Below are 24089 nucleotides of genomic sequence, written 5' to 3' on the forward strand. Positions count from 1 at the left end.
ACAGACATGGAAAGAACCATGAGCACAAAACAAACCAGACTAGGAAGTACAAAATGACAAGGAACCAGAGTGGCCCCAAGTAAGAGATATGCGCAGACTCTTCCCGCCGCTCCTTCACACAGGGGCAGCCCTCACTTCCAGAGGTGGAACAATGAATATCATGTCAGTTTTTCGATGAGTTGTTTGGATTTGCTGAATTTCTCTTTCTCTCAAAAAAATTACTTGTTATAAGGAATGGCTCTTTCGGGAAGAGAGCGGGGAAGTGACCCAAGAGAAGAACTAGTCAATATGAAAACAAAACATATAAACAAAAATCTCTAGTTTAAAAATGAGGTAAGCTTCTTGAGGGCAGGGGCTGTTTTTGCTTCTGTATTTGTATCCCTAGCCCTTAGCACAGAGCTTGGCATACAGTAAGTGCTCAATAGTTGTTTTTTAGTTCACTCATCTAGAAATGGTTTAACAAATCTAGATATTCCCAAATCCCTACAGGGATCCCACCCACAGCTGTAGCTGTGGAGGAGTCAGCTAGAACACAGTTTTCTACCTCAACTTATAAAGCAAGGAAGCAGCAAATCTACAAAGGGCTTTCCTCCACTGGCCGGTGGCCCTTGCCTTCTCACGCTTCCGTGCACTGCAAAGGAGTCAAGAGGGGAGCGAGTGGGAATCCTGCCAGGCCAGAGACAAGTGGCTTACTTACAAGCAACTGCTAAGCTCCACTGGTTCAGTATCAGGCATTCCTGCCTAGTGCTGGAATCAGAAACTCATACCCTGAACAAAGGACCCAGAACGTGTGGGGGGAAGCCATCGTCTACCTCCAACTAACGATTGAGTCAGGAGGGGGTAATTAAAGACCATCCCCCCCAGAGGGCCCAATGCAGGGCTCTGCCCGCAGGGGCCCCTGAGAAGGGCTGGCTGAATCCAACGGACACAGAATGAGGAGTCAAGAGAAAGCGGGGCAACAAACGCCAACATGGGGACAGTGACTGAAGAACACGGCCACGTGTTCTCCACGTGTAAGTAGGTCATCTTCACTGGGAAACAGAAAACCAAAACCAAACCTCATGGGCCAGGGAAAGGCTACATTCCCTGCGCTGCTCCCCCCCCCTTTGGCCAAGTGTAAATAGTTTACAGTATGGCTTTCGGGGGACTTTGTTTCTTATTTTCTCTGTTTGTACATTTTCTATTGATGACTGTTAGGGTTTTTAATAAACACGGCTCTTAACTGAAATGCTTCCATCCTCTTGGGTGGGGGCAGGAGGGTCTACAGGAAAAGAAGGCTGCAAACACTGCTAGTTTTGTTTAAACTGTTCTTCTCTGTCACAAAGAAAAGTCCGAATGGGGGAAGAGGGCAGCGGGAGGAGAGATACCTGATACCAGGCAATGACTGCTGTGAAAGACCAAAGCCACTGATGATTCTTTTAAAAAATCGTTCCAGAGGGGCAGCTAGATAGAGCTGCAGCCTTGGAGTCAGGAGGACCTAAGCTCATATCCGGACTCAGACACGCGACACTTAAAATCTGTGTGACCCTGGGCAAGTCACTTAACCCCCCCCAAAAAAAACTGTTCTGGAATCAGCAGAACTGGTTCTACTCAAATACTCATTGGGCCTCAAGTTTTCTCTTCTGTAAAATAAGGTCCCTTCCAGGTTCTGGAGCTAGAAAGGCAGCCCTTTCAGCGCTGGACTTGGAGTAAAAAAAACAAACCTGAGTTCAAATCCTGCCTCAGACACCAGGCACGTCACTTCAATCATTAGGCCTGTTTCCTCCATAAAATGAGGGAGGGGGACCTCATGGCCTCCAAGGTTTTGCAGCTCCAAGTCACAGATCCTATGACCTGTGACTGAAGGTTAAGTGTCCAGGGTCACACAGCCTAGGTGGGCCAGATGCAGCACATGAACCTAGGTCTTCCTAACTCTGAGGTCTACTCTCTATTCACTGTGCAATGCTGATTATCAAATGAAATATTGCATTAAAAAAACAAACCACACTAAACCTGGATGCTACAAGTAAAGTGCTGGGTGAGCTCGGAAGCGCCACCTGAATGTCTGCTCCTTACTGTAGGAAGGAAGCCCTCAGAAAGCCCTGGGAGGATAGCCACGAGGACCAGCACCTTCCCCTCCCCCACCCAGTCCTGGCGCTCCTACCTTCGCCCGAAGAGACACAATTCGAGACAAGAGGCCAATCAGAATGTCCGTGTAGACGCTTCTCTCGTGGGCTTCATCGATGATGACCACTTTGTATTTGGAGAGTAAGAAGTCCTAGAGAAGAAGGAAGCACGAGATCTGTGGGCAGGGAGGCCCTCGTCTCACTGGCCCCGACGCCATCTTCCCAGTTCATGGACAGGCCACTGTGCCATACTTGGCTGATCACTAATCAACCAATCAATCAACAAGCATTTATTAACCACTTACTATGTGTCAGGCTGGAGGCAGGAGGCTCAGTGGATAGAGTGCTGGGCATGGAGTCAGGAAGACCTGAGATCAAATCGGGCCTCAGACACTCACTAGCTGTGTGACCCTGGGCAAGTCACCTGACCTCTGTTTGCCTTAATCCACTGGAGAAGGAAATGGCAAACCACTCCAGGATCTTTGCCAAGAAAACCCTATGGACAGCACTGTCGTGTTATGGTTCACAGAGTCACAAAGAATTGGACACAACTGAATGTCTGAACAACAACAAATGTGCCCACTACTGCGTGCATGGTAACAGCTTCATCCAAACTATTAAATGTGAGGATTAAAATTTATTGGAAAAAAATTACTTTTACAATAAATTGATAATAAATATTTGAAATGAGAACAGTATCTTCTCAAAGGGGAATCATCACATACATTCTGCCTTGGGTTCAGATCCCACCTCCAACAGTAGCTATGTGACCCTGGGCAAGGAACCTCTCTGTGCCTCAGTTTCTTCCTCCATAAAACGAGGGGACTGGACCCAAAGGCCTCTCTGGTCCCTTCCCATGATTCTATGACCTACGTGTGGCAAAGAAAGGCTCCCATTTTGTACAGTACTGATGGGCTCAAACACAGGCCTCGAGGCCAGCCTCTTCACCTCCTGAAATCCATCCCACCTTTCCACTGGGATGAAATGCTCATGGGGCGAAGCCCAGGCCTCCTGCTCTGCTGAGGACCCAGAGTTAGACAGAGGTATCCTAGAGGACCAAGAGAACAGGTGGTCTGTCTCCCCTCATGCCCCTGAGCCTGATATTAATAATACTGATAATAATAGTGATTTAAAAACATGATCATTTCTATAGTGCTCTGAAATTTTTGAAGTGTTTTATATCCAATACCTCATCTAAGCTTTCACAACTGTGGGAAGTCGGTAATACGGATACTGATGTGCCCATTTTACAGGTGAGGAAACTGGGGCTCAGAAAGAGGTCAAGTGATTTGCTCAGCGTCACACAGCTAGTACTGTGAGGGCCAGAGGTGGGTTTGAACCCTGGTGCTCCTGACCTTCCTGCTATGCCCGCTGGTGGTCCATGTCAAGGCCAGGATGAGGAATGGTACAAGGGTTGCAGGGCTGGATACTGATGGTGGGCAGCAGCCCTTCAATACAATGGCAATACAATTCCACGGCTGGAATTTGGCGCTCAGAATGGAGGAGGTAACCAGGATCTCAGCCAAGCACACATTCATGCCTCCAAACCCAACCTGGGCTCTGGAACTCAGGAATAATTCTATGTCAAAGAACTCTGTACCCATACAACATGCTAGGAGCTGCTGGTCACTCATGATCTGCCCCCCCCCCAAAAAAACCATGCTCCATCTAAATGGAGAAGAGTAACATCTTCCTGTTTTGTGGGGGTTTTTTTTTTGGTGAGTCAATTAGGGTTATGTGACTTGCCCAGGGTCACACTGCAACACCTTCCTCCTGAAAGACAGAATTCCCATGGGCAGCAACCTAGAAGCACCTTCTTGGGTACAATAACCCCCACCGCCAAGTAATTCCTCCTCCCCACACATAGCTCTCTCCTTAGAATTTCAACAATTCAATTTAGCAAGCACTTATTAAATGCCTAATGCGTGCTGAGCACTGCTTCTGGCACAGGCAGCACAAAGACAAAAACCCCTCAACATCCCCTCTGGAAGCTTACGTTCCACTGGGAGGAGACAACATGTATAGCAGGAAAGAACTCTGTGAACCTCAAAACAGAAATGCAAACGATCACCCAGCCAGGAGCCGGAACGGATGGTGAGCAGCCTACCTTCTGGATCTCCCGGAGCAAGACTCCATCTGTCATGAACTTGATTTGAGTGTCCTCTGACACATTGCCTTCATATCGGATTTGGTAGGAAACCACCCTGCGTGGGAAACACCCGTCCTCACTATGCAGCAGATCCCATGGGGCAAAGAAACAGCCAGAGTTCAGGGGAAGGGGCACCCTCAGACTCTGAAGCCAGAGCTCCTCAGCTCCCCCAAGCCCCACTCAAAAATCCTCTCCCAGAAGCCCTAGGTCATCCCCTAACAATCCCAGCTTCCTTTCTCACTTCCGCGTTGCTTTGTCATTTCCCCTAACTTCAGGCATGCCTGTCCCACGTCTCCCCCAACAGACTGTCCACCCTTAGATGGCAGGTGCTGCCTGCTGGGCATCTTCAGGCAGAGGTGGAAGCGCTGCTCAGTGGATGTGCTGTGATGGTCTCCCCCTGAACAGATGGGCTCTCAGAAGCCAGGCAATTCTGAAATTCTGAGAAGTGGCTTCTGCCTCAAGTCTTCCAATGAAGAAGAATCCACTTCTAATCATTAGGAAGTTTTTTCTTGTATCAAGCCCAAACACTTGGACCCCGCTCCCCTGGTTCTGGCCTTAAGGCTCATGCAGTCTGTCACATGACAGCCCTTAGCTCCCCCTCCCCCCACCTTTTCTCCATCCTGCCTCTTTCCCTTCTTTTGGCCAAACGCCCCTGGCGCCTTCACCTAAACCACGTGTGGCCCTTCACCATCTGGCTGCTCTTCTCCAGAGCACAACCGCTCCACAAGGCCTTTTCTAAACCGTGGACCCAGATCTGGATGCCATCCTAGTGACGCGGCTTGAGTGTCTGGTGAGACTACTGCCTCCTTGTTCCAAACTGTTATGCCTCAGTTAATGCAGCAGGACGCGCCATTAGCTCTCCTGGCTGCCAAATTACTTGCTGGGGCATCCTGGCATGCTACAGGCTGGACTATGGAATTCTGTGACTCCTGCCAGGGGCCTGGCCTAGTGCTGAGCCCAGAGATGTGCACTTGGTTAGGCCGTGAACTAGAGACAGCTTCCTAACTTTTCTCATGATAGAAAAGGGATACAAAAGAACCAAGCTCTGGTCTCCTTCCACCCACTGCCCAGCCCCTACCCCAATGGTCCTGCAAGGCCGGGAAGGAACCAAGCTTTCATTCTCACCTTTGGGAAAGGTTCATCTCCTTGGCCACCCGCTGGGACATGGCCACCGCAGCCACTCGGCGAGGCTCGGTGATCCCGATGAGGCCACCGCTGCTCAGAGAAAGGGAAGGAATTAGTTCTAGGTTGGTGGCCCCTCTTCAGCAAACACAGTGAGCGTCCCACAAATGATACAACACATAGCCACATCCTCTATCCACATGTGTCATAGCTACAGCAAATGACAGACCCCGGGGGGGCTTTCTTTGCCTCCCAATCCATCAAAAAACAAACATTTACCAAGTGCTGACTATATGCCAGGCACTAGAATACAGAAACAAAAATGACATGCTCCCTGTCTTCAAAGAGCTCACGTGCTGGCAGGTGAGTCAATGTATCCTCATACAGCCCTCTCCTCCCCGGACTGGCACATGACCACAGAATGGAAACCTAGTTTATCATTAGCCCAACAAAGCAGGACAGAATTAAGAGACAAGTGGTCACATTAAAGGAGGATGTATTCTAGAGTCAAAAGTTACACATAGATGATCTAGGCCCTATTCTCTTTTGTTAGTGCAGATAACCTAGCGGAGATTACATGAAAAAGCCTAAGTGATCCACTAAAAAAAAGGAACATAAAAACATTTCCTCCATTCGATTCATCCTGAGACGCAATTATTAAGTGCCTACTGTGTGCCAAGCATTGAGCTAGGTGCTAGGAATACAAAGACAAAAACTGAAACATCTCCCTGCCCTCAAGAAGCTTACATTCTGCTGGAAGACAGTATTCCATGACAACCAGAGAGAAAGCAAACCATAACACACTGAGTGTATGGAAACCAGGGGCTTACCTCTGTCTCAAAAGCATATTCCTTATTCCTCAGCTAGATGCAGACTATCAGGAAAGGATGTTACAACCAAGAACCAACCTAGCACCATGAGCAAGTGAGCGTGAAACTCTGGCTGGACGTTAATCACCTAAATGCTTTTCCAAGAAGAAATTCCCAGAAACCTCATGTACCCAATCACCAGGTCTGAGAAAAAGGCCAACTCCTGCCACTGCCCCAAACAAGGATTTAGTAGAAGCCACCATGGCTTAAATAAGTGGAAGGGGAGGCCAGGGACTGTTCCCATATGGTTTTTGTAGCCCCAGAGTCCCCTATGGTGCCTCCTAAATAGGCACTTAATAAATGCTCACTGAACGAAATAGAATATGAATGGCTTATCTCCTGGGCAGATGGCTAGGGCATTTAAATGCCAATATATCTCAAGGAGCTGTTACATACGATGATATATTTAGAGCATATCATATATAAAGTTCATATAATATAAATTGTACATTTCGATTAAGAAACCTTAGAGGTCACTGAATCCAGCCTCCCTCATTCCCAAGATGAGGACAGTGAGGCCCACAGAGGTTAGCTGACACCCAAGGTCACACAGGTAAGTATGTGGCAGAGCCAGGATTCAAATGAAGGACATTTGGTTGGAAATTGAGCATTCTTTCCACCATGCCATGCTAGGACTGGCCTAAAGCAGTTACCAGAATTTCTCAGTGGGAAGCAGAAACACAGATGCTTCTAATAATCCTTATTTTGGGGCCCAGCTGAGACTCACAAAGTAGCTGACTTTCTAAACACGGGAAGGGAAGTGGCTTCTTTCAAGCCCCTCACCGCCTGGCTCCAGCCTGCTTTACCAGCCTTATGAACATTTTCCAGACCTGGAATGCTGTCGTGTCTCACCTCTGCCTCTCAGAAGCCTTCCTTCAAGCTCAGCTTAGGTGATACCTCCTCTGGGAAGCCTCCACCCAACCCCCAGTAGTTAACGATCTCAACTTCCACAAATTCATATGGATTTACTTATCTGGTCACTTTTTGTAGTCCCCTGACAAAATGTAAGTTCCCTGAGGTCAGGGCCTGTTCTCCTTTTTGTTTCTGTATCCCCAGCACCTAGAACAGTGCTTTGTACCTAGCAGACACTTAATAAGCGCTCCTTCTATTGACCGAGTTTGGCCCCAAAGGAATATGAGAAGATACTTGCCCTCCTTTCTTTGCAGAAGTGAGGGACCATGGGTGTGGAACACTGCACATAATGTCAAATTTTTTGATATAATGGTTTAGTTTTGCAGAACTATTTTTCCTTCCCCTTAAAAAAAAAATAAAATAAAAAAGCAGTGACTAGATTGATCTCTCCCCCTCCCAGAGGGCCTTATAGTTCCGTATAATTGTGGGTGTTTTTTTACAGGTACTTGGAGGGGTTTGGGGGAGAGGAGAGGAATATAGAGGGAAATAAAGGGGATGTGAAAACAAAGAAAAACAAGTTATGTAAAACCTAAATGTCAGTTATATCAGATTCTTTCATTTTGTCTAATTGTGCTACAACATTCATTTATGAATCTCACACTGTGCTAAGCAATAGAGATACAAAGAAAGGCAAAAGTCCCCGTCCGCAAGGAGCCCACCTTCTGATGGGAGCTGCGGTTACCCCTCATTACGCAGCAGCTCAGTACTAGCCAAGATGGCTGGTGGTGCCATTGGGCAGAGAGCACTAGGCCTAGAGTCAGGAAGACCTGAGTTCAAATCCAGTCTTAGACACTTACTAGCTGGGTAACCCTGGGAGGTAGGTGCAATTAATATGTCCCTGTTTTAAATATGGGTAAACTGAGGCAGACAGAAGCAAAGTGACTTTCCCAGGGTTGTTGTGAAGATCAAATGATAATAATTATAAAGTGCTAATCTCCCCTCCCCCCAACATGATACCATTTCTGAGTCAGGGAACAAATTCTGTAGAACTTATGTCAATTTTGCTGTCTATGCCTTGGTAAAGAGTCTTCATAAGCTTGGGGGGGGCCCAGAAAACTTCATCCTAGGGAAGCCCCCTTTGGAGATGACCCTCTCTGACCTTGGCTAAGTGACTTTTACTACAGGGCTAGGCCTGTCCTCTAAGTCTCTCTAGCTGGGTAGGATCTATCAAAGCCAACCATCCACTGACCCAGCCCCTGAGAACCTGATGCCCCTCCATGCCAGGAGGAGGCCTGGGAAGATGGTGCCAGGTGTGATGCTGAGGCTGCCCAGATCCACCTTTCTCTGGAGTGGGCATCAAGCAGCTATCTCTGCCATGGTTCCCTTCTCCCCACGCCTTAAGCCTTACCCACTAAACCATCCCTAGCAAGGACCTAGAAAACTGGGATCCATAGTCCCACCCAGGAGCAAATCCTCTTTGTGCAAATGTGTCCACAATGAAAGAAAGACTTCAAAAGAGAGAACTGAGCTCTGGGCACACTTCTAACGGTCATGCTGGAGCCTGAGAAGCCAGGGCAGGGGACGCCCTGTGACAGTGTCATCTGGCATATACCTGCTATAGCCGGCTTCATACAGAAACTGGGGCACCTGGGTGGTCTTCCCGCTCCCCGTCTCCCCACATATGATGACAGTGGGGTTCTCAGCAACAGCTTCCATGATCACCTGCTCTTCTGAAAGAATGGGGAGCTTGAGCCGGGCTTCCTAAAAAAGAAACAACAGCATCAAAATCTAGACTCACAGGGCTTAAGAAGTACCAATCCGGAGTGGGAAGGGTTCTGCGAGGCCACCAGGTCTACCCCCTCCCACCTCCCACTTTGAAGATGAGGAAACCAAGGCACATAAATGTCATAGGATCATATATTTATACCAGGAAGAACTCTAGAAGTCAATGGGTCAACCCCCTCATTTGAGAAATGAGGAAACTGAGGCCCAGAGAAATTAAGTGACATTCCCAAGGTCACACAGCCCTTCAGTATCTAAATTTTTCCTGACTCCACGTTCGCTTGCCTACCCACTAAAACACAGTCTCCTACTCTGCTCTTAAACTACTCTGGCTCCCTCAGGCTCTTCTCCTGAACAAGGGTTGGAAAGACCTTTATTCTGGCCATAATATGCCTGTATCAGAGACAAGGCCCCTAAAAACATCCCACCCCAACTGAAGTTCCCCAAACCAGGACCCAAACAGTAAAGGCAGGCCCCCACTTTAAGAAAAGACACACCGAATTGCTGAATTTGAGTTTGTAAAGCAGACAAATCAAAGGGCAATCTTTTGCATTGAGAAAGGACGCTTTAATCTGTAAACAGGGATGCCAATGGCAGATAGGGTAAGCAGGCATTATGGTACTGGCTTTGGAATCAGAAGACCTAAGTTAAAATCCTGCCTCTGTCATTCACTTCCCCCCTGAGGCCCACTTTCCTCATATATAAATCAGGGTGTTGGCATAGATGACCTCTACCTTCCTTGACCGTAGAAGCTACAGCCAAAGATCAATCAGAAACCAAGACAGTGGTGTTCTGAAATTACAGATGTAAATGAGAAAATAAAATCTATTTGAAAAAATGTAATTTATTTTCTTTCTTTACTTATTTTGCAGAATATCACAATTTTTTCCCCTAAAAATGAAGCAAGACTATTAGCCACCCACTCTAGGAATTTCCAGACACAGGCCTTGGTACGTCTATTACTGGTCACCTCAATGACTAGTTGGAGAGAATAACAGAATTTCAGAATTGGAAGGAACCTGATCATCCATCTAATTCAAATTCAACCCATTCCAGGTAAATGATTTGGACATTAAAGGATGATATCATAAGTAAATTAGGGGAGCAGGGAAAAATTTACCTGTCAAATTTATGAATAAGAGAAGAGTTTACAACCAAACAAGAGATTGAGAGGATCATATGAAGTAAAACAGATAATTTTGATTATATAAAATTAAAAAGGTTTTGCACAAACAAAACCAATGTAGCCTAAATTAGAAGGAAAGTAGGAAAATGGGGGGGAAATTTTTTACAGAAAGTTTCTCTGATAAAGTCCTGATTTTTCAAATCTATAGGGAACAGAGGTAAATTTATAAAAATATGAATCATTGCCCAATGGATAAAAAAGTTAAAGGATATGAACAGGCATTTGGAATTTGGAACATGGAATCTGGAAATCAAAATTTTTAAAAACGAATGTTAAAAAATTTTTTGTGGGGGCAGGTAGCTGGGGCAGTGGGTACAGCACCGGCCCTGAAGTCAGGAGGATCTGAGTTCAAATAGAGCCTCAAACATAACACCTGACACTTACTAGCTGTGTGACCCTAGGCAAGTCACTTAATCTCAATTGCCTAAAAACAAAATATTGTGTAATTGGCAAATATTTAACAAAATAAATATATACTTTTGGAAAAATTAAAATTTATCTCACTAGATTCTTAGGGTACATTAATTAAGAGGGGCCATCAACAACTAAGGTTCCACGGGGAAAAGAACGGGTACAGTATCATGAACAGGAGTGAGACTGGCACCGAGACTGAGAATGGAAGAGAGAAAGAGAATGGGACTAAGGCAGGACTGAGAAAGAGAGCAGGATCAGGAAAGAGAAGAGGAGAAGAAGCAACGCAGCTATTTTGAGAAGCCCACAGTGGATGATGCGCCCATCGACACTGACAAAGGTCCTGGATCTGCCAAGGAGCTGATGATGAAGAGTCTGCTGGTTCCGCTGGTTAGGAAGGCGGTAAATCACTGAAGAAACCAGAAGATAAGAAGCAGCTGGGAGATTTCTTTGGCACGTCCACCAGTTATGCGGAGTGCTATCCAGCCACGATGGATGACACGGCCGAGGATCACAGCAAAATGAACCAGGGTAACAAGAAGAGACCGCTGAGTCGGTGGAAGAGTATAGCGAGATAGGAACAAAGAGGCCTTGCCTAAAGCTGCATCCATCAAGATGTGTCAGAAGGTTGGAAAACCAGATGTTTCAAAGAAACAAATGACAATGTAAAGCTTGTTTGACAATGGAAAAAGATCAGTGCAACTACTGAGAAAAGAAAGAAAATGGAGGCTGATGGGGTTGAGGTCAAAAGACCAAAACATTAGTCCAGCACTCCAATTCCTGGAAGACTGCTTATCTGGATATTTCTCAACTTTTTCCTGCCCTTAGCACTTTCCTTAGACAGGCTGCAGTATTACTATGTATGTATGCATGAAAGTGCATTGTTTTGACTATTAAAACCCATGATAAAAAAAAAAAGAAGGGCCTAGTTTCAAGGAAGTGATGGTCCATTTTCACTTTACATGGTCAAACTGCATCCAGAGTACCGGGTACTCCATTAGTGTCCCAACGAGGGCAACCAGTATGGCAAAGGGATCCTCGTTTAGGCCATGTAAGGTCTGAAGATACTTGGGATGTTAATATGGAGGAGAGAAGGCTCGGGGAACATGACAGCCTTTTTCAATCATCTGAACTTCTGTCCTTTAAGACACAGACTGGTCTTCCAAGATTGATTATCTCCAACGACTGTGTGTGTATCTATATCATCTATCTACCTAGGTCCCGTCCATAAGTGAAATTCTGGGGCTCTAGGATCCTGCTCTGACACTCTTCAGCCGGGTGACTATGAATAGATCACTTCATCTCTGAGTCTACTGCTTTGGCATAAAATAGGGATAATAAAATACTGGGGGACCCACATCATGGGCTAACACCAGAAGGAAAAAACGAGACGGCCGGTGTAAAGGGCTTTACAGAATTAATGTGCTCTATAAATGCCAGATGAATTCCTGTGGATTCTGGGGTACTGACAAAGCTGAGGACTCATGGGAAGAATCCAGACTTGGCCACAAAATAACCTAAACGTCCCTCTGCTTTCCTGTTTCTAGACAGCGGCACACAGCTCCTCTCCTTTCTGTAGGAAGGCACGTCCTCTAGGAATATACTAGCTCTGATCACTCTCGATCCAATTCCAAGTCTAGTCAACAGTCATTTATTAAGGGTCTACATGTGGGCCCTTAATAAATATGGTGGGCAGCTAGAGGCCCAGTGGAGAGCCAGCTGAACCTGGGAGTCAGAAAGACTTGAGGATGAATCCTGCCTGGGACACTTATAGCTGCTGACCACGGGCAAGGCCTCAGCCTCAGTTTCCCCATCTGTAAAAGAAGAGGAGCAGCCCCCACGCTGCAGAGTGGCTGTGAAGATCAGAAGAGATAACGTGTGAAGGGCGTTGCAAACCTTCAGGCGCCACATGAACCAGCATCGTAACCATCACCAAGATGGTTTCCAAGCAGCACCACAGCGTTAGGCTTGACCAGGACCTTCAAGGTCACCCAGTCCACTGCGTTCATTTCACAGAGGAGAAGCCAGGAACGAGCAGAGACCAACCTGGATCTCGGCAGAGCGGTCCACCGGGACGAAAATGGCCGGCTTTGCAGACGGCGCTTGGGAGGCGGGGGGAGGAGGGAGAGGAGGTGCCAGCGTGGGGGCCGGCTGGCGGCCGGAGAGAGAGCTCTCGTCCTCGGCGACGGGCTCGGCAGGCTTCACGGCCGCTGGCTCAGCCTCTGCACCAACTCCAGCCGGTGCCAGGGTTTCCGAGCCCTCGGCCTCGCTCCCTGTCTCGGCCTCGCTGGAGGACTCAGCCTCCTCTTCTGACGGCGGCCTTCGTCTTTTTCTGTGGGCACCGCTGAGGCTACTAATCTTCTCCGGACCCCCAGGTCCAGTCTCTTCTGCCTTCCTGGAGGGGCAAGGGGATAAATCATATGGATCAAGGGACAGAGCCAGGTGGACTTGGGAGTCAGAAAGAACTGAATTCAAATCTTGCCTGGAACAATACTAACTGTGTGGTCAATATACTGAGATTCTCTGGTATGGAAGTCAGTGACTGGCCCTGCAGTTATATGACCAGGGTGGTCCTATGGACCAGGACTACCACCAGAACATCCCTTCCCCCATTCCTCCTCCATATGCCACAGCCTTGGGCCAACACACAAACACACACCCACCCACCACAAGGTATAGGGCATGGGATTATAGGACATCAGATTTAGAGCTGGAAGGGAGCCCAGAGCTCAAGCTCAACCCCTCGTCTTACAGATGAGGAAACTGAGGCTGAGAGAGATTACGTGACGTGTCTGGAAGTCACCCCGCTGGCAAATGTCCGAGGCACCACTGAACCCAAGTCTTCCTGGCCCTCCCCACTATCAGGCCATGCTGCCTAGATGGCAAACCTCTGCAGCCTCCTTTTATTTCTTCGTGCCCACCGCTAACATCTCAATAGGGCGTACACATTTGTCCCCAGAAACATCATTTATGTAGAAGTTAAAAAAAGGTTATTGTTATTCTTAATAATAAAATTATTCATTGTATTCACATCATTATTAATGATCAAAGTAAATGATTACTATTTATAAAAATAACTGACATTGATTATTGCCTGGTAACAGGTAGTAATGCTGGGTAAAAGGTCAGGCTGGGAGTCAGGAAACACTGGTCTGAATCCTGCCTCAGGCTATCTGTAACTCTGGACAAGGCAGTTGGTGGCACAGTTGTGGAGAGTACTGGGCCTGAAGCCAGGAAAACCTGAGTTCAAATCCAACTTCAGATACTTAGTAGCTATGTAAATCACTCAACCTGTTTGCCTCAGTTTCTTCAACTATAAAATAGGGTAATAATAACACTTACCACATGGGATTATTGTGAGGATCAAATGAAATACGTGTGAAGCACTTTGTAAGCTTGAAAGCACTACATAAATGCTACTGAATCACCTGGCCTTTCTAATCAAAAACCATTTATTAAGCTCCTAATCTGTGGCAGGTACCGTGCCTCTTTTTCTTTCCCTGTACAATGAAGAGCACCTACTCACAAGGTTGTTGTAAGATTTAAAATGAGGTAACACAGGGAAAGTGCCTTGCAAACCTTAAGGAAACAAGATAAAGATGACCCATAATGAGGAAACACGAGAACATAAAAAATGAAGTGGCTTTCCTAGGGTCGTACAGCTAGTAAGGGCCACTGGCAGAATTCAAACTCAATCTCTCCTGAGTCCAAGACTAGCTTTCTTTTCATCAGCCCTGAAGCTTTTCTCAGATTTACAGAAAAAAGTAATTACATAAATATGTATACGTGTGTGTGTGTGTGTATATGTACACACATGTGTATATGTGTGTGTGTGTGTATGGTGATACAACTATCCATCCATACATTTTCCAACATATACACTTGCCTATAAGCACACAATCACAGATATACATACGTTTCCCAACACAATTCCCACAGGCAGTTCTCCCTTTGAGCATCTGCAAACAAATTCAACCAGGTGAGCTACAGCCTGGCCTCTGGCATGCCATCCCACACTCTGGCCTGAAAGGGGCCCTCCCGACGGGCAGCGGGAGGTCCAAGCCAGAGGGTACCTCACCTTTTGCTGCAGTACATTCGCTCACCAGTCCCCAGTTTGGAAGTGGTATACAGAAGTCGCATTTCTGCCTCGGAAGCCTGGACTTCACTCAGTTTCTGCAGTAATTCGGCTCGCTGGAGGAAAGTGGGGAGAAAAATGAGGTCATCCACGTGGGGATACTGTCCTTCCCCACCCCTTCAAGTGAGTGGGAAAGAAAAAGAGATGTCAGAGCAAAACTTCAGAGAAGTGGTCAGGGAAACATTCTAACAAAGCAGGAGAGAGCCAGGCATGGCGATGATTCTCCTTCCAGATGGGCCTGCAAGGTGACTGGGCCTAAGGGCCCAGGCTGTCTCGGAAGATGGCTTTGTAGAATTAGTAACCCCCAGCCCCAGGGAGAAGAGGCTCAAGGGCGGGCTCTCAAGTCCTGTGGGCAAGACCTCAAGTTAGGATAACCACAGCCAGGCCTTGACAGGAGGGAGCTCAGGCACAGGGCCTCATACCCATTAGCTTGGGAAGTATTTGTTCATTCATTCATTCATTGGATCACTGGATCATTCATTCATTCACTGGACCGTTTGATTCATTCATTCACCCAAAGACTTACTCATCACCTACCAAGGACAGGGAACCACCCTGCCAGGTACTGGGGATACAGAGAGGAATAAACACGGCCCCTCTCATTCTGCCAGCTGCTCATCAAGAAGATGCAGGCAGTGAGCCTACAGAAGATGAGCTTCTACCTTTTCATTCAATTACAATTGCATAATTTCATTCAATTATGAAAAGCCATTACTTTATACCCCTATGCTTCAGTCTACAGAATATGAACCATTAAAAGAATAATAGCAGGATAGTGACTTGCCCCAGCACCGTTCTACATGAATGCCACCAAAACTGCCACCACCACCAGAACCACCATTTCTACAGCACTTCCAAGGGCCGAGAAGGGCCACGGCTGCAGGGGCCTCGGCGCCCACCTCGCCCCCAAAGGCGGTGGGGGGAGGGTCATACCTGGTTCTTTTTTTTCTTTTGCTCCAACACTTTCTGTAGGAGCTTCTTCTCCTTCTTGGTCAGGGGCCTCTTCTCCTTCTTGGAGGTGGGCGTAGCCTTCTTCTTCTTCTTCTCTTTCCGTCCAGGCAGGACAAGCGCGTTGCTCTCATCCACTCCTTTCCACAGGCCCCTGTCTGGAAGGACATCCGTGCCTGAGTCCTCCCAGCCCACAGAGGCCTCAGGATCGACCCGGCCAGCTTGGACGGTCACAGAACGGGAAGGGCCAAAGTCCGGCGTTGCCCCAGGAGCCCAAGCATGCAGATGGCAAAGATGTGAATATTGGGAAGGATTTTATATGAGAAGAACCAATTATCCAATCACACCGGGACAACTTTATTTCCTTGTTTTGATGGGCCAACTAATTAGGCAGAGAGACCAAGGGAACACTAGAGTCGGGGTTGACCTAGATTTTAGCAAAGGCTCAGATAAAGTAGCTCATGCTACTCTTGTGGAAAAGGAGAGGAGATGGGCTTGGAGATACCATATACTTAGGTGGACTTAGGACCGGCTGAAGGGCTGGGCTCACTCAGGGGCCATTACTGGTTCCATTTCACTTCGGGAGGAGAGCTCAAGCTGCCACCGCTGGAATCCCCCCACTCTGATGCCTCCTACCCAGCTACCCTCGGGCCCCTCCATCATTCGTAAAATGAGAGAGGTCCCTTCCACTCTAAGTGGAGGATTCCTAAGGCATGACACAGTGGAGAGGACCCTGGGAGGGGGAGAAGAGCTGCAGGAAGTAGGAAGCCAGGGATAAGAGGCAGCAGCATCTCTAGGACAGCAGCCCCTCAAGACAGAAAGCATCACCATTAGATTGAGAGCTGCTTGAGGACAGGGGGCTGTCTTTTGCTTCTTTTTGTAGAGCCCCGCACTTAGCAGGGCACACAATAGGCGCTTAATACATTTTTGTTGATTGATAGTGACCTTAGAGATCATTAGTCCACCTCATTCACTTTTATAATAATCACAACAACAACAACAATTAGCACTTAACACAGTGCCTTAAGGTTTGCAAAGCCCTTCACAACTACCTGATTGGATCCTCACAATTCTGGCAGGCAGGGACTATTAACCCCATTTTACACCAGAAGAAACTGAGGTAGGTAGAGGTTAAATGATGTGCCCAGAGTCACAAAGTCGGTACGTGTTAGAAGCCAGATTTTAACTCAGCTCTTTCAAGCCCAAGTTATCCACTGCACTACCTACATACATACACAAAAGTACCTATTAGTGTGTGTGCATATTGTTCTATCATTTCAGTCGTGTCTGACTCTCCAAGACCCCATCTGGGGTTTTCTCAGCAAAGGTACTGGAGTGGTTTGCCATTTCCTTCTCTAGCTCATCTGACAGATCAGGAAACTGAGGCAAACAGGGTGAAGTAACTTGCCCAGGGTCACACAGCTAGTAAGAATCTGAAGCCACATTTGAACTCAGGTCTTCCTGACTCTAGGCTCAGTGCTCTATCCACTGAGCCACTGTGTATATAAATGCACACATATAATATATGTGAGCATATGTGTGTGCAGACACATATACACACATGTTCATGTAATATAAACAACCTCATATATAGGCATACATATATACATGCACGCACACATGTATATATACATATATACACACATCTTCATATACACACATATTTTGGTTCAGAAATAAAATCACCATACAAGAATGGGAGAAATGTATTTAGGTAACAATTTGAGTAGAAAAAACGGGATTTTAGGGGTGTGCAAACAGAGTAAGCCAGCTGTGTGGTGCTGAATAGCATGCTAGGATCGCCATGTCAGGCTGCATTAAGAAAGGCCCATGGTCACGACCACAAACTGACAGAGAGGACCCATCTCTGTTCTCTGCCCAGGGAGGCTTCTTCTAGAGTGAGGTGGTCCGTTCCAGGCACCACACTTTGGGGACAACGGTAACAACAGGAAATGGGGCTGGGATAGCGTTTGGATCAGAATCTTGGACCTAGAGGAGGGTCAGCCAAAGGCACAGAGGAAAGAAGACTGGGGGGGAATAGCGATGGAAGAGGTTAGGAATGGCAAATCTTCAAGTATCTGGAAGGTCATTTGAGAGGGAAATGAAGACTTATTTTGTGGTCCCGGAAGGAAAGAGAAGCTGCAGAGACAAATATTTGGGCTTAAAAAGAGGGTAAACTGTGAGCCTCCCATGGAAGGGTCTGCTCAGAGACAGTCTACTATCATTTAAGGGCCTACTATGTGCCAGGCACTGGGCATACAAGGAGAGGAAAAAGACATTCCCTACTCTAGGGAAGCTCAGTCTCAAGAATGTCAGGTCTGGACTCAGGACCTAGATTCAAATGCCAGCACGGCCACCCACTACTTCTGGAACTCTGGGAGGGCCCACATCACCTCTCTGGCCTCAGTTTCCTCATCTGTAAAATGTCAGGGCTGGATCGATGACCTCTAAGATGCCTTCTAGGTCTAAATCTACGATGCCAGGATCTCCTCCAACTCTGAGAATCTGTGATTCTAGGAGCTGCTCTGACAGATCTGATAAACCCACAGCCCAAAGCCATGGAGACATCTAAGTGGTCACAAGGATGTCAAGCTGGCTCTAAGAGAGGTGACTGGTCCAGGGTCACATGTAGCCAATAATAATAATGATAGTCCTCACTCACCCCTCCCATTTCTCTAAGGGTTCAAGAGACAAAATGTTTTCCACACGGCCAACCCAGTGAAGCAAGACAGATGGCAAATTATCTACATCCCCATCTCACAGATTGGTAAACTGAGGTCCAGAGAAATGATGAGACTCAGGGGACACAGAATCCTTAACTCCATTTTGCAGATTAGTAAACTGAGGCCCAGAAAAGAGAAAGAAATGAAGAGGCAGAAGCTCCTCTATTCCTGTTTTACAGAGACGTAAACCAAGGCTCAGGGAGGTGAAGGTACTTAGGGAACACAGCTCTTTTATGCCCATTTCAAGATTAAGTTGTTGTTAAACGGGCCATTCTTTGTCTCATTTTTTTTACCTAACCTTAATCACCATTGCGTAAACCGAGGCTCAAGGAGTGAAAGGCACTTAGAGAACGCACCTTCTTTGTGCCCGTTTTACAGATGAGTAAACTGAGGCCACGAGGAGAGAAGGCACTCGGAGAACACAGCTTCTTTGTGCCCATTTCACGGATGAGTAAACTGAGGCCAAGAGAAGGGCAGGCACTCCGAGAACGCAGCTCCCATTTACGGAGGAGTAACCCGAGGTTCAGAGAAGGGAAGGCCCACTCAGGGAGCCCTTACCGTCCAGCTCCAGCTGCACCTGGACGCCCTGCCGCTCAGGCTCGGGCCCCGGCGGCGGCTGCTGCCGCCCTTTGACGTTGAAGCGCCGCCGCAGCTTCCCCATGACGCCCGCTCTCAGCCCCTAAAGCCCCGGCAGCCCGAGCGGCTACAACCGCGGAGACCACGCACGTGCGGCGGCGCTAGTCCCGCAGCGCACCAGACTTCCGTCTCCTGACCTCGCGAGAGCCGCCGGGAGGGGGAGGGGGAGGGAAGGGGAGGGGCAGGGGCGGTGCCTGAACTCGAGGTGGGCGGGGTGGAAACTGACGAGGAAGGGAAGGAAGGGAGGAGCGTGAAAGGTTAGGGGCGGGGACGGGAACCTGAGGCTTGTGAAAAAGGTACTCTCCCCCGCTTCAGGTCTGCCAAGTGGATGCAAGAATGCACCGGGCGGGTGATGGAGCGGGAAGCAGCCTTTAGTGGAGCCTTCCCCAACCCTTCTTCATTCCGGTGCCTTCCCTCTCCTAATTACTTTCTACTTGCTTTTACACATTTGTTTACTTGTTGTGTCCCCGTTAGATTGTAAGCTCCTTGAGGGCAGGCACAATGCCTGGCACATAATTGTTGTTTTTCTGTAGTTTCAATCCTGTCCAACTCTTCATGATCCCATTTGAAGTTTTCCTGTCAGATACTGGAGTGGTTTGCCATATCCTTCCTCACTTAGCACATTTAGGTACTTAATAAATGTTGATTGATTGATTGGCTGCTTCCCCTTTGACCCAGCTATATCACTACTAAGCCTATACCCCAAAGAAATAAAAGCAGGAGTTAAAGTTTCTAAATATCTAAATATATTTATAGCTGCTACAAAAAGGTAGGGGCAAAGGACTAGAAACTAGAAGGGAGAACGGTGCCCATCAATTGTGGCGTCCAACTATTCGTAACCCCATTTGGGGTTTTATTGGCAGAGATACTGGAGAGATTTGCTATTTCTTTCTCCAACTCATTTTACACATGAGGAAAATGAGGCAAACAGGGTTAAGTGATTTGCCCCAGGATCACATAGCCTCTAAATGTCTGAGGCAAGATTTGAATTTAGGAAGGTGAGTCTTCCTGACCCCAGGCCCAACCAACACTCTACCCACTGTGCCACCTAGCTGCTTATCACTTAGAGAAATGGCTAACAAATTATGGTATATGAATGTAATGGAATATCATTTCACCCTAAAGGACACCCTAGGGTTTCAGAGAAACCTGAGAAGACTTGTATAAACTGATGCAGTGAAATGAGCAGAAGCTAATTTACACAATACCAACATTGTAACAACAACTTTAAAGACTTAGGAACTCTGATCAACATAATAAAAACGATAATTCCAGAGGATAGATGATGAAGCATGCTACCAACCTCTTGACGGGGAGGTGATGGCTTCAAAATGTAGAATGGACATATATTTTTGGATGTGGGAACTGGTTTTGCTTCACTATAGATATTTACTTATGAGGGTTTTTTTTTTCTCAAGACGGGAGAGAGAAAGAAATGCTTGTTAACTTAAAAACAAGATAAAATAAAAGTGTTGTTTTTTTTTTTAAATGACAGTCAGAAGTGACCTTGGAAACACTGTAGTCTCCAGGAGGAAAATGAGTCCCAGAGAAGTTGTCACTGTTCCACTGTTAAGGGCAGGGCAGGGGATTCAGTCCGTATCTGCTGACCTCTCTCCACCAAAAACAATAGTTTCCAGTTTGTTCTTGGCTTCCATCCCCAGGATCCTTATGAGAATCCAGTTTCCCTATCTGGAAACAATTATTCCTATCATCTCTTCCTCCCTCACAAATGAAATAAAACAAAGTCATTTGATTCTCAAAACAACTGTGAGGGAGAGCAGACTGGTTTTATTTCCATTTTTTCAATTCTATATTTATTAAGCACATACTCAGTATGAGAACATTAATTTGTATAAATTTCCAAAGCTTGCAGTGTTTTGCACACATTCTCTCATTTGAGAAAGGATGGATCAGTTCCCATCTCTGATACATACTAGCTTAAACCACTGGCAAGACACGTAACCTTGGGGTGCCTCAGGCAACTATCTTGAAGAATTCAGATGAGTTGCAGATCTGCTTGGGACTAGGAGGATGTTTCACACCAGGAGTTTCCTAGTGTAAAACATATAAAATCACAGGGTCCAGACCCATCCCACTTTACCGGTTCCCCCTCCCCTATTTTTTCAAAACCTTTTTGAAGGTTTTTTTAAACCTTTAAAAAAAAGTGAAAAGAACTCACTGTCCTAGAAGAGGAAGAAGAAACTGGATTAAGAGAAGGGAATAACAGGGCCAGGACTAGGACCCAGATTTCCTGACTCCCAATCTATCAAGAAAAGCATTGGAGGAATGTAAGATTTCACTATGAGGCCAGCCAGGCAAGAATCTCCAGTATACCAGTTGGGTGTGCTTTGAATGGGCACAGCTAGGGAGAGGGGACACCCAAAAAAGATATTTTGAACTTTGAATTTTGAGGCAGCTATGTGATGTAATACTGGAAAAGGAAACTGCAAACCACTCTGGTATCTTTGTCAACAACCCCCACGGACAGTGCTGGTGTGATATGATCCACTGCGTTATGAAGAGGGACAGAGCTGAACAACTGAAAAGCAACAAGGTGGTATGATGGATGAAGAGGCCCAAACTGGAACTTAGGAATGCTGCCAGGGATGCTGCCTCTGTGGTTCCTGGCAAGTCACACTATGTTTTGATGCCTCAGTTTCCTCTTCTGTTAAGTAAGGGAGTTGGACAAGTTGTCCAAGGACCCTTTCAGCTCTCAATCTATTATCTTATGGTCAAAACAAAATTTACTGTTTTCACCCCAGAAGTCACTCCTCTTCTGAAATTCCTTATTTTGTTTTTTTTTTTATAAATTAATTTGTTTTTAGTTTTCAACATTCACTTCCATAAGATTTTGAGTTTTAAATTTTCTCCCCCTCCCTCCCCTCCCTCCTTTCCAAGACCCAGTGCAATCTGATATAGGTTTTACAAATTCATTCCTATTAAACATATTTTCACATTAGTCATGTTGTAATTGTAAAGAAGAAGTAGAACCAATGGGAGGAACCCTAAGAAAGAAGAAACAAAACAAAACATCAAAGGAAAAGGAGAACGAATAGTATGCTTCCATGTGCATTCAGACTCCATAGTTGTCTCTCTGGATGTGGACAGTATTTTCCATCATGAGTCTTTTGGAAATGTCTTAGATCCTTGCATTGCTGAGAAGAGCTAAGTCCATCAAAGTTAGTCATTGCACTGTTACTATGCACAATGTTCTCCTGATTCTGCTCACCTTACTTTGCATCATTTCATGTCTTTCCAGCTTTTTCTGAAGTTCACCTGCTCACCATTTCTTTTTATCAGGAAGGTTTGGAAGTCCCCTATTTCGTTGAATTTCCATCTCCTCCTCAGAAAGATTATGCTCTTTTTTGCTGGGTAGGTGATCCTTGGTTGTAATCCAAGCTACTTTGCCTTATAGAATATTGTATTCCACACCCTACGATTTTTTAATGTAGAAGCTGCAAGGTCCTATGTAATCCTGACTGTGGTTCCATGATACTTAAATTGTTTCTTTCCGGCTGCTTGCAGTCTTTTCTCTTTGACCTGGTAATTTTGGAATTTGGCTACTATATTCCTTGATGTTTTCAATTTGGGATCTCTTTCAGGAGGTGATTGGTGGATTCCTTCTATGGCTAGTTTACCCTCTGGTTCTAGGACCTCAGAACAGTTCTCCTTGATGATTTCCTGAAAGATGCTGTCCAGGCTCTTTTTTTCATCATGGTTTTCAGGTAGACCAATAATTTTTAAATTGTCTCTCCTGGATCTATTTTCCAGGTCAGTTGTTTTACCGATGTATTTTACGTTTTCATCTATTTTTTTTTCTTCAGTATTTTTTTGGGTCTCTTTTAGCAAGCTGTTGACTTGTTTTTAATGATTTTCTTGCATCACTTTCATTTCTCTTCCCAGTTTTTCCTCTACTTTTCTTACTTGCTTCTCAAAATCCCTTTTTGAGCTCTTCTATGGCCTGGGACTGATTCATATTTTTGTTGGAGGCTTTGGATGTAGGAGCTTTGACTTTGTTGTCTTCTTCTGGTTGTATGTTTCGATCTTCTTTGTCACCAAAGAAAGATTCTATGGTCTGACTTTTTTGTGCAGATTACTCATGTCCCCAGCCAATTACTTGAGTTTTAAACTCTTTGTTAAGGTTTGTTAATGTAGGGGTGTACTGTTCCAAGCTTCGGGGGGTTTTGTGCAGCTGTTTTCAGAGACAATTCTAGGCACCTGTAAATTTTCTGTTCTTCCAAGGTAGTATGATCAAGGGTGAGGTATTTACTCCTTTCCTGCCCTGGGCTCTGGTCTATGGGTGACCACAAGCACTCTTTTCTGCCTTGGAACTGTGAGGAGGATTCCCTTTCCATCACCACTACAAGCTCCACCACACCAGCACTCCTCCTTGCCCTAGGACCACCACCCAGAACTGCGACCCAGATCTAAGCACAGGCAAAGTAAGAGATTCCTGCCTCGGCACCAGCAAAACGATCCTTGCAATCCCCCTCTGATCAGCCACTTGATTCCCCTTCAGTCTGTGAGCTGAGAGCTGTGGAAGCAGCCGTTGCCCTAGGGCTGCACAGGGGCTGGGGCTGGGACTGTGCTTCTCTCTCACCACAGTGAGAGAAACCTGATCTGGAAACCACTACAGCTGCCTGTGATTCAGTCCCGAGGCCTGCTCCAGGTTCACTGAGGCCCGGTCTTTGCCTGCTTGGCCCATGCTGAACTGGGCACTCCTCTCCCAGACTGGTGCAATAGACCTTTCCAATCAACCATCCAGGTTGTCTTGGGCTGGAAATTTGTTTCATTCTATCTTTTTGTGGGTTCTGCTGCTCTAGAATTTGTTTAAAGCTATTTTTTACAGGTATTTGGAGGGGTTTGGGGGAGAGCTCAAGCAAGTCACTGCTTTTACTTCTCCATTTTGGCTCCGCCTGTTTTCATCTATTTTTTCATTCCTTTGTTTCTGTTTCACTGATTCTCACTCTCTCACAGAGTTATTAGCTTCTACTTGCCCAATTCTAATTTTTAACGAGTTGTTTTCTTCTGTTAGATTTTGTACCTCCTTCCCCATTTGGCCAATTGTATTTTTTAGGTACTTGTTTTCTTCAGTGTACTTTTTTTCCATTTGGCCAATTGTATTTTTTTTTTTTTTGGCTTGTTTTTACTAGGCAATTGTGGTTAAGTGC

General features: G+C 46.3%; 1 protein-coding gene across 1 annotated transcript; it reads right to left on the bottom strand.

Annotated features, from left to right (window-relative positions):
• Nucleotides 1–2071: 2071 nt before the first annotated feature.
• On the bottom strand, nucleotides 2072–18943 carry LOC114034185 (probable ATP-dependent RNA helicase DHX37). Its single transcript, XM_027849788.1, has 8 exons — nucleotides 18841–18943; nucleotides 15545–15717; nucleotides 14555–14667; nucleotides 12523–12871; nucleotides 8710–8858; nucleotides 5380–5469; nucleotides 4213–4309; nucleotides 2072–2257 (listed from the first exon to the last, which is right to left on the bottom strand). The coding sequence occupies exons 1-8, from the start codon at nucleotides 18941–18943 to the stop codon at nucleotides 2072–2074; spliced, it is 1260 nt and encodes a 419-aa protein (XP_027705589.1).
• Between the last annotated feature and the right edge of the window lie 5146 nt (nucleotides 18944–24089).

Source organism: Vombatus ursinus, unplaced genomic scaffold (assembly GCF_900497805.2).
Source record: "Vombatus ursinus unplaced genomic scaffold, bare-nosed wombat genome assembly UNPS02008419.1, whole genome shotgun sequence".
Taxonomy (NCBI): Eukaryota; Metazoa; Chordata; class Mammalia; order Diprotodontia; family Vombatidae; genus Vombatus; species Vombatus ursinus.